The sequence below is a fragment of the Cherax quadricarinatus genome, chromosome 63 (genome assembly GCF_038502225.1).
Source record: "Cherax quadricarinatus isolate ZL_2023a chromosome 63, ASM3850222v1, whole genome shotgun sequence".
Classification (NCBI taxonomy): domain Eukaryota; kingdom Metazoa; phylum Arthropoda; class Malacostraca; order Decapoda; family Parastacidae; genus Cherax; species Cherax quadricarinatus.
In genome coordinates, this window is record NC_091354.1 from 3,045,719 (window position 1) to 3,057,288 (window position 11,570).

The following is an 11,570-nucleotide window of genomic DNA, read 5'->3' on the forward strand; positions in this document are numbered from 1 at the left end:
CATTTTACCCTATTACCCAAAATTTTTGCGAAAACCTTATAGTCTGCACAGAGCAACGATATCGCCCTATACTTCCCAAGGTTTGGCTGCCCTTTGCCTTTCGGGACCAACACCACAACTGCCGTATTCTGCTTATCCCCTAACGTACCCTTCTCCTTCATACAATTTAATAATCTTACCATGAACTTCCCAATCAACTCCCAATGCTGCAAATAAAATTCCACTGGTAAACCATCAATACCCGGGGACTTGCCCTTCCTCATTCCGTGTAAAGCAATTTCAATTTCCTCCTCAGTAATAACCCCACCCAATGCCTTCCTATCACTGTGACCCAAAATGCACTTAGCATACGTGCACACCTTACTTAATTCCACTTCATCCACGCCACTACTAGTCCAGTGTTTTTTATACCATGTATCCGCATATGCACTCATAGCTTTAGTGTTTCGTATCACTTGACCTGCTCTATGGATTCCCATCGTCTCGTTTACCTCCAAGCTCGGGATTGCCGTCAGCGCCTGCTTTTGCTTTTGTTGTCTCAACACACACGCGGATGGCCTATCTCCCCACAAAACTTCTTCTAATCCTGCTTGCACCCTCACCGCTTGAAACCGCTCATTATGCAACGTTCGCAAGCTCTCTTTTATGTCTACAATCTCGTCCATGGGGTAAACACCACTAACCGATCCCTGCCCATAACAACTTCGTAATCGATCCTCTAAATAATTCGCTAGCCCATATTTTAAAGTATTTATACGCCTACCCTCCCTCACATAAAAGGACTTTATCCTTTCCTTTGCCACCGAGTCCCACCACGTTACAATGTCTTCCACCTCCTGAGCTTCCCTTGAAAGCTCATTCCACAGCATAGAAAAACCCTCCAACCCTTCCTCATCACTTAACACACTAATATTTAATTTCCAATAATTCCTATAAATTTCGGCCATTCCCTCCCACCCTACCTCCACTACAACTGCCCTATGATCTGACAAGACCGTCTCCACCGTATTAAAAGACTTTACAACTACTCCCTGCGAAATATACACTCTGTCTAACCTTGCAGCATATCCCCTTCTGATAAAAGTATGTTCTGTTTCCCACACCCCTCCCCCAAACACATCTCTTAACTTAACATCCCTCAACAAATCTCTGAGAGGTGCAGACACATGCCCAGCCCCTTTGGGTTCGACGTCAGCCGCCCTTATGACACAGTTCCAATCACCCCCCACTATCGCTACTTCCGGAAGACCACGCAAAAAATAAACAAGGTCCTCACACACAAAATCCGTTCGAACCTTCGTGTCATTCTCCGCAGGGGCATAGACACTTACCAAGGATACACGCTTTCCCATCCAAGTCCCATCCACTCGCAACACCCTCCCCCCACCCCCCTCACATCTCTGCAACACAAACGGGCTCGTCTCTTTTATTAAAAGACCCACACCACCTTTCAAACGAATAGTTGGCAGGGTCAGTACTGTATAACCTGCAACCTGCAACACGTCTCCTTCTTTGAAATTGTGTTCTTGAAGGAAGAGAACATCAATTCTATGTTTGCTAAGAAAACTACTCAACCAATCTCTCTTTAATCTAGTACACAAACCGTTAACATTAGCAGTCATACACCTAAGGCCTGTTATATTTTCCACCCTTTCCTCTTCTCCTCCCGTGGTTCACCACTTGATTTGTTACGTCTATGTGTCTTCTTTACAGTACCTTCCCATTCGCCTCCCTTCTTGCGATGGCGTCCCTCATGACCCCCCCCCTCCCCACCCCTCCCCTCACCCATCCTCTCAGTTTTTTTTTCCCAGTCCTCTGTGCCGGCGTCAGTACGTCATCCGAATCTGACGTAGCTGCCCGTTTCCTAGTAACGTTCTTATCCTCCATGTCAAGATCCGAGGAAGCCTCACGGTGTACCTCAACATCCACCTCACAATGAGGTATGAAGTCTCCCGATGTCCCAGTCTCGTCGTCCTTCTGCGGAGTCTCGTATTGTTGACAATCCGGACTCAGAAAGTCTCCAGCTACGTCTTCCGGAGACGGTGCTTCCACCACTTGCGGTGACAAGGTCCTTAAGACTTCGTCTAAATCCTCACCGACATTCGTCTCTCGACCAATACTCAACACATCATGCCGGGGTACCAATCCAGTAGATGATATCGGCAACGACTCAGGTGCAGGCAGCTGAGGGAAGGACTCACTCTCATTTCGAAAAGCCTGTTCCACCATCTCACTCCACAAACGACCACGCCCTTCCTCTGACGAACGATGCTCACCTTCATCACGTGTGACTGGGGCTACGTCTTCTTGCACAGGTTTGGTCACGCGTCTGTTCTTTTCACATGCCGCCGCTATGTGGTCATACTCTCCACAAATGCGACACGTACGCCGCTGTCCAGGATATAAAACCATTACCTGTGTTCTAAAATCTTGAAGATACACATATGACGGTATGGGTTGGCGCAACGTCATCTTAAGGCTGAATGTACCTTCCGGCATACCTGTATAGGCACCCATTATCCACTTACCCTGCTGGGCAGAATGCACAGTTCCATATTTCTCAAATACGTTTCTGATGTCAGCTTCGTTTGCCTCGAAGGGGACATTCCTCAACTTTATCCAGGTATAATATCGAGACACATCCACCAGTCTCACACGCACAGCAGGAGTAACGTCAAAACACACATCTTGAAAGCGCGTAACCACCGATTCATAAACTGTCGCAGCAAGCAGTTTCACAAATACTCTATGCGCTCCGTTCAGCGCTACCCCATACAATTCACTATCTTGTATGCCGTATGTCTCCCTGATTATCTTGGGTAAGAGTATCTGAGCTGAACTAGGTGTAATCGCACCTCGAAGCAGTTCAATACCAATAGTGTTAACGCGTCTGCGATAACAAACCGCCATCTCAACACCAGTAATTTCCCAGCGGTGTCAACAGAGACACAACACCACCTCCTCGTACCACTGCTGTCAGGTTACTGAGGAGCGTCAGGCAAGGGGGTCTACACAGCCCAAGAGCGATGCAGACAATGGATAGTTAAAATTTAATAACAAAAAATTGTCATGTTCCTACACGTACCTTAGTACTTTTAAATATTCCCGACTTAGTGGAGAATGCCAAATCTGTATACATAATTAAAATTATGTTCACTACTGAGATGATACAGTCCATCTGCTAACATAGCTATGATTCCAGATGAGATATGCTTGATACAATGGCCCCACACTACCAGGCATTGAAACTTCAAAATTAATGTACAGCAATTTACATAACTGATAAATTCCAAGAACGGTGAATGACGAATCGTGGTTTAATCCAAATTTAAAACAAAAAATATTTTTTGAAGCTAGACCATAAAGTTTAGAACTAATGCCAGGCCACATAAAAATTACCCCACAAAACATGTCAGGTGGTTTCTGATTTAAATTTATCGAAAAAATTCAGGTGCTGAAGATGAAAATATCAGTGAGAACTTAGAGATTTTATTTTTAAGACCTGTCCTAGGTGACACCACCACAAATTCCATAGTCCATTGTAAATAATTACGTTACCAAATGCATCACAAAAGTTAATGTTACTTTAACTCACCCCCACAAGTATTTCGGGTTTCAAGTGAATTCACGTGATACTGAGACTACATACCCAAGTAACACCTCGTACAAGACAAGTGTGGCAGGTCAAGCAACAAGGCCATGCAAGAAGAGTCATTAAGACAAAGTAGGTTCATGAATAAGACGCATGTGCAACATCTGGATATTTTTATTTTTCTAGGACTCACTTCAAACCTAACAAACTTCTAGTAGACCTCTCCTGGGTTGTGTGCCTACTACAGTATAATATACTACCGCTGCATCACTTACCTACTTCCAACTTATTAGACTTGCTGATAAAACCCCAGGTGGACGAAACGTCTTTCAAATTAAGATATCCAGGTGTTGCACAAGTGCCTTTTTCATCAGTGTCGATATAGAACCTTTGTTCTGATAATACAAGTCAAGGCAGTGTGAGTGACCACTACATTGCTACACAACATGCACAATATAAACAGCACACGTGTTACACAAATCAACTGGCAATTTATATTGAAGCGTGCCTGTATTTAGCATAATACACGTGGCAGTCTCAGCCTTGCTTTGAAAAATGTCGAAACTCGAATTTTATAAAATGCTTTAAAAATATTTTTTTAACAGCTGTAAAATTTATCATCTCATAATTTAGCAAATATATTTAACGTAGGCTACAGACATGAATGGAACATTTTTAAATTCAAGCCAACCGCATTTTGAGTTAATGAAATTACTGTATAAAGGAAGGAAAAGAATAGAGTGAGGGTGTAAATATTTCAGTATATTGTACCTCCATCATTACCTAATGGTTTCATTGAATTTTCTTTGCGGTTATGAAAAGACATAACTGAAAAAGAGTATGTTTTATTTAGATAATTAACATTTGCTAATAACATGTAATGACCTATGAATCATAAGAAACTTCAAAAGCAGTATATTATTCTGTGGTTAAGAAAATAACACGACAAACTGCCCAAATTTCTCGACAACTTAGGCAGCGTATTGCACAAGTTTAAAATTATTTTAGTCGCTCAATAAAGCTTCGTCAATATTTTTTCTTTTGTAAATTTTAAAACACTAACTGGGGAATAAACTGCTATGAAAAAAATATAAGCTCAGATGGTGCCATAATTAGGAAAGTGTTATAATAAAGTTGTTCGCTGCCCTGAAGTCTTAACCTAATGGGGCAGTTAAAAAGACCGAACCACATTCCACTTGCGAACAAAAATCCCACTGAGGTCGTGTAAGTATACAACACAGGGGTTAGCACTACACAGAACTACATGCCAATACAGGAGTATGATTGACGTGCCACACACATATACAAGACAGCACTGAAGCTACGGGCTGGTCCTGCCCTTAACTCCCATTACTTCTTCTTGCCGCTACTGAGCAGCCTGTTTTCCCCAAGCCTGCTCATGTATGGCGTAAGAGAGGGCAGGACCCGAGTGTTTATCTGTCCACTAACCCACTCCAGCCTCTGTTGTGCGAAGTCCAGTAGACGTACAAGCAAGGAGTCAGTCTGATCCAGCATGGAGAGCATCAGTCCTGGCCATGGCAGGTTGTGTGCGAAGGTCCACCACCACACGAACACCATCTATGTAAATAAATCACCATTTTAAATATATACACAATTCTTAACGCTTAGTTTTGGAGAGAGAAAAATATTAATTGCATAAGTATGTGACATCAATCTCTATATTTACCACGTATGGTAGCAGAAGAGGGGTGTCTTAAAATTTACGAAGTACTGGTGTATACAGTTCACACTAATATATCTAAAAATATATTATTACCCGAAGTTAAAAATAACTTGCATAAATTAAATCTATTTAATTATTATCAAAAGGGTTAACATTTATCAGAGGTCCCTAAAGGAATTCGGTAATTGTAAAAGCAATGATTGACCGAATGGACAAATTTGAATGTTAAAAGTGTCAGCTGTTAGCTACAAGTCACAAGATAAAAGAAACACCAGCAAGCAGGTGGCTGTGGATGTGTATAGTGGTGAAGGTAAGAGCACGGTTCCCAGTCTTTCCTTCAAATGTCTACACCTACATTCATTACAGCTGATCATCTCTGCAATTTCGTGGACTGCGAGGTAAATATCTCACATGAACTGTCACTTAAACGAATTAGTAATTCTAATTTTGCTTCTGTTCAGTCGTGTTCAGTGTTACTTATATTTATAAGTATGAAGTATTCCTTTAGCATATTTTTCCTTCCTACTCCTCTCTGCATTTAAACCAATTATTATACACAAAGTTCATTTATCTTTGTTTTCGGTCCAAATGTCTTAAAATAATACTTATGAATCATTACGTGTATCTAAAATAAACAATTTCGTGTAGGGTAGCTCAGTAAAAAATAAATATAAGAATAATTACTTAATTGTGACTGACTTCCGAAGCTAGATAGATGGTATGTATTATATAACATTTAGCAAACATTAATTCTTTATAATATAATGATCTGGAATACAAAGCAATCATTAAGATATTGCCTATGTCAGGCATTTAAATGTACAGAAGTAGGGTAACAGCTTCTAGGTGGAAAAAAAATGGAACTTTGGGAAAAAGGTGAAGACATGCATGATGCTTTGTGTTTACCTCATAGAAGACGATGAACCAGCCTAGTATGGCGACTTGCTTTAGTGAGATGTACCGTGGCTTGACGACAGTGAAAGCCTCCTTCACAAGAGGTTGCGAAGCCACCCATTTCACAGTTCTTAGTTCTGCCAGGGCCAACTTCTGGCCTTGTTGGTGCTGTTGGCCTTGTGGTCTTGCCTGTGCATCTGCCATTTTCTTGCACACTGCAAAAACAAGACAGTCAAGGGATCAAGATGGCTCGAACACTGTCCAGCATATGTATTGCATACCATTGTTGTTTAAGATGCATAAAAGAACTGACAAAAGGTAGCGTATTTCTAAAATATATTTCACTGCGTCGTCGAATTTTTGTTTACTATTATTATCTTCATGGGGAAGCGCCAAGCACGTAAGCATCATACAGCTCCTGGGATATGATGGTAAATAGCCTCGATCGATGGGAAGGGTAACAGTTGATATCACCAGTCAAGTGTACTGTAATACAAAAAAAGACCTAGCATATAAACACTTAACTACACACGCGTCTGGGTGTATACACACCTGTATGAAGTCGTTGAGGCTGCTTGATATATGTCCGGCCCCAACAAAGCGTAAAGACAGTAAACTGTTGGGACAATTCTTAAATAGCTGTACACTAAGAAATTCTTGCTGGTATCCTGCGAACACCAGGAATAAGCCCTTGACAACCAGACACCCGAAGCATTTATATCAGATGCTTATCAGCGCCCTCAAGTTCTTAATCAACAATTGTCCAAAGATTAATCACATAGCTACTACTATCTGTCCTTTACAGAAAGGGCAGTCTAATAATTTATTGTCAAATAAATTAGTTCAAGTATAAGAGGAATGCGGTGTGATAGGTTAAGAGCATATCAACTGCACATAGGGTCATTATGGCCGCACTTCACCTGTACAGTAGTACGATTACTTTAAACCTGCCTTAAATTGTCTAAAAGCTGCATTTATTTTTTACCTTTTTATACATAAAAACTACGTAGTTTATATGTAAAGTAGTGCCTTGTGCTCACAACACTATATTTAACATTACTATATTTGGCTACAATACATTAGCCTAGTTACACTATACGGGCATCATTAGTAAAATTCAAGGTATATTAATTACAACACTAAAGCCTGCTATACTAACAAAGCCGTCAGGTATGGATTTGTACAAAAGGAACTAAATTGAATCAAATCAAAAGCATCAGACAACAATGTCATGGTCAACCTTACAGACTCAGAACCCTTGGCGATAACATGTGGAGTTCACGAGGTATCTTGCGCCCAGTTCTCTTCCTCGGTTATGTAATTGGTACGCTTATTACATTACAGGCATATGCCATTGTCATGAAAATACTCATGGGAATAGCTAAAGGACTATTACTGGTACTTGAGCTTTTCAGTAAATGGAAAAACGGAAGCAATACTATCTGGCCCAAAACGGTAAACTTTAAAGTGCAAATAATTGTTAGCTACAGGACTGGGGAAAATTTTCTAGTTACTAGAATCACCCATTTTACTATCTGTATCAATAGGCTAAATAAGAGTTTCTTTTCAGCAAACACCCTGTTTGGGTTGTCATGTGGAAAATTACATTTATCTGAATGTATCATTATGTACATAACAGTAAATGAACAAAGATAATTATTATTTATCAGTTAGACAAGTAGGAATTTGGGACACCTAGGTCGCAAAAAAAATGTCCCCCTTCGATACCTACCACTGTCATATCCACAAGTTGCTCTGGACCTATTAATTATAAATAAAAGATACATCACCAGGAATTCTGGTAAATAAAAATTTGTGGACTGCATATTAAATTAAAAAATGATTATATATAAACACATTTATATAACAGAAGGAATATATCTTCATATCGCTCACCAATTTGACTGGAGATGAATGTCATGTACAGGACCCCCCCCCCCTTTTGCTTACATTTATGAAAAATTTACTGGCCAGAATTTAAACATAAATTAGACAGCTTATCTGAGGTTCCTGGAGTTTTCCTGTCCTGTCGCCTGATACTCAAATTATGCAGGAATGCACATCCAACAATTTCGCCTCCTATCTGAGACGTGTCAGCCCAGTTTTAACCTCTAGAGCACGAAAATTCTTCACATTAATCACTAACGTTCTGTTCAATTCAAACAATGATGGTGAATGTTCTGCGCAGGCGCAGCTTCCCATTTTCGATAATATAATTTTTATTAAATACAGTATGGCCATCTATTTACATATAACTACTGTATTTCTGGAAAATATATACAGTATTTTCCACATCATCCTTGCGGGAAATGGGGCGCATGAGACATACTGATGTAGGGTAGCGTATGCGTTTACTGTGGAAAGGGGGAATTCACAACTCCCCTTCCCCCTTGTTACACAGTTCTGTGTAACAAGGAGCACATCTTAATAATAACTTCGATCTATGCATGTCAGGTGAACTGATGGTGATGTGTAATAAAAAAAATAAATGAAAGGATAAAGTTCCTTTTACAGACAAGCACGATGGCTACCTGCAGCAAGATCTTATGTCTAGCTTTTATAAAACGTCAGACTAAAAATTACACGAAAAAAGTTAGATTCATCCTGGACGTAGGTCCAAGAGAATATGTACGTTAGGATAAATAACTAACAGAAAACACTTTAAAAATAACTAAGGGCATAGGAGAAGTCGGTAGGTGTAAAATTAAACTGTGTGACTATACAACAAAAGGACCCAAGAGAAAATAAGTAACTGACTTTTTTGGATACTCTAGGTTCAGTTCTACATAATTTACTATATAAAACCAGTCCTTAAGTTTCAAATTAAGAGGCCTAAATAAAAACTTGGTGCATTTCTTATATAACTGGTAAATCAAGAACTCAATGGTTATAATCAAAATCATAATTTTGAAAGGGGTGTACCGTTAAGCCAGCGAAAGACCTCGGTCAGATGACCAAAAGCTCCAGCTGCTGGTCATCATATAACTAGAACCCGCGTCAGGCAACACCTGCCCTGTTTCCTGACAGACATTATACCTACCTACATACCTTATATGACTCGTAACTGACTGATCGTCTTCTCGCTATAGGTTTGTTTTTCCCCGTTCTAAGAGATACAGTTTGTTAATAATGCTAGTATATGGTTCATTACCAGTTCAGCCTAACTGATAACATAAACATAGCCCATGAACGGATTTTATGAGGAGGCAATATTTACATATTTTTGAGTTACGCATCATTGGTTTGAAAATGATCTGATCTGGATGATTATGAAGAGTTATACAAGTATTTCATTATAAAATTTACACCTTCCACAATTTATTTAGATAAGTACTATTCAACTAAGGACAGGTTCTGCTAATATAATGTATATGTAATTTTCATACGTATCATCATTAGGTTATAATTTATTAAGGTTTACTATGAACATAAGGTTTACTATTATAAAATATATTTGCTTCAGTATATCGGTAATGAGCTTAATGTTGCCTTTGGCTGTATGGAAGAGTAGTAAGTGTAATTACCTCTTTGTAGCTACAAGAACAGACCTATCCTCGGAGTATTAAAATATGCTTTATCTACTTTCAAGTCCTTTTATAACCATATATATTGTAATCATATTTTCCTCCTATCAGTTTTTTTTTTAGCCCTGGAGTCCATTGTGTAACTCTTGAACTTTGTCCATCTAATCCACCTTTTTTTTTAGGTGTGGACACCACAAAGCTGCCACAATATATATATATATATATATATATATATATATATATATATATATATATATATATATATATATATATATATATATATTGGCCTAATTCATGTTGTAAATTAGTTTTTCTCAGCCTCTCCCTATCCATAAGTGTGAAAGCTATTATCCAGTTAGCCAGTGTAGCATGGATTTTTCACAGTTTCATTTATATGATCTGGTGACAATTTTGTATTAACTCCTATAGCCCTTTTTTGTATAATCCCGTTTTTTTTAACAAACTATATTATTTATATGGTTTGATTTAGCATCCTCTCATTTCTATTACATAACATTAACTTTAAATTTCATCATCCATCAGTCAATCTGTTCAGTTTGTCCATGTCATTTTGTGAAGATTTGCAGTAATTTTTATTATTTATTTTGCACAAGATTTTACATAATCTCCAAACAAATTCGTGCAGTTTGTTATACCTTGTTACTTCAATTATATAATTAAAAACGTTATAGGAGCAAATACAGATCCTTGTGGCACCCCGCTGGTAATATTTTTTCCACAAGAACATTTTCCTTCACATCACGATTCGCATTTATCTCAGTCTCTGATCCATTTTAATCATGGCTAAAATATTGAAATGCACCTATTCATTCACACCAGACTCAGAGTTCTGCAATGCTTATAAATTATTTGAGAAAATTACCAAAAAAAATGGCATATAAAAACCTAATGTAGCAGTACATGTAGTCTTTCACTTGTTCCAAAGACTTTAAATAGGAAGTTGTAACGAAATCTTATCAAATTGCATTATTATTAAATTTTGCTAAAATAATAACTTTTACCAATATTATTTGACGTTATTTACACAATTTTGACAACTTTACTGATATTGTTAATAAATCAATCAAAAATCTAATATCAGCATTAGATAAAATACCTTATCCAATAAATATTTACATTTGCTTTTAGTAAACTCATTCTTTTACTTTTTGCATCCTTAGTCATTGGTATTACGTACGGAAAAGTCGAGAGTACGCACTATCACAAGTCAAAGTTCACTCGTACATATTTTGTACACTATGTACCCTTCTTAAGGAAGATATAAATGCCTTGATGCCGGCGTGGGGCTCTTGATTCAAGGAACTGCATTCTTCCCTTCTCTGAGTCGATCCTAATTACCTCCATTCATTAGGTGCTGTATGACCCTTACGGCTTTTGTGCGTTCCACTGATCAAAATATATGAACATTGTAGCACTATGCAGGCTCGAGCACCTTTCAGCCCAAGCAAACATATTACAGGAAAAAATAAGTCAAATATATTACCTCCTTACAAAAGAAACACCTTAAGTAGTGGAAAAATTTGATGATGGAAGAGCGGAGTTACCAGTAGCAAGACCAGTGATAGACTGACGAGGCGACGGCAGGGCAGACTGAAGTTGATGCCAGTGTCACCTTTGTACTCAAGAGGCAGTGATAGGGCAGAGGAAAGGGACACTCATACTGATGTAAGAGTCACCTTTGCTCCCGCAAGAGTAGCCACTGCGCCGACCCACTCATTGAGTGACCCTCGTTTAATTAGTTTGGTTTAAGGCCTATCGACTGCACGTTCACTTCTCCACTAACATCAATAATGTTTTAGCCCCTAAAATAATAAACTCGAGTGTATATACACAAAAATATATACTGATAGAAGCA

General features: G+C 38.7%; 1 protein-coding gene across 3 annotated transcripts in view; it reads right to left on the reverse strand.

Annotated features, from left to right (window-relative positions):
* The window catches only part of LOC128698245 (uncharacterized), a 63,485-nt gene extending 52,128 nt beyond the window's left edge, over positions 1 to 11,357 (reverse strand). Inside the window, exons 1-4 of one of the 3 annotated variants that reach the window (XM_070098568.1) lie at positions 11,199 to 11,316; positions 6,539 to 6,656; positions 6,183 to 6,385; positions 5,042 to 5,170 (exon numbers count right to left, since the gene is read on the reverse strand). In XM_070098568.1, coding sequence (XP_069954669.1) covers positions 5,042 to 5,170; positions 6,183 to 6,385; positions 6,539 to 6,581 — 375 coding nt within the window. In that variant the 5' untranslated portion in view covers positions 6,582 to 6,656; positions 11,199 to 11,316. Of the gene's footprint in view, positions 1 to 5,041; positions 5,171 to 6,182; positions 6,386 to 6,538; positions 6,657 to 6,722; positions 6,875 to 11,198 lie in introns of those variants that run through there. The other 2 variants (XM_070098569.1, XM_070098570.1) reach the window with 2 other exon arrangements.
* Between the last annotated feature and the right edge of the window lie 213 nt (positions 11,358 to 11,570).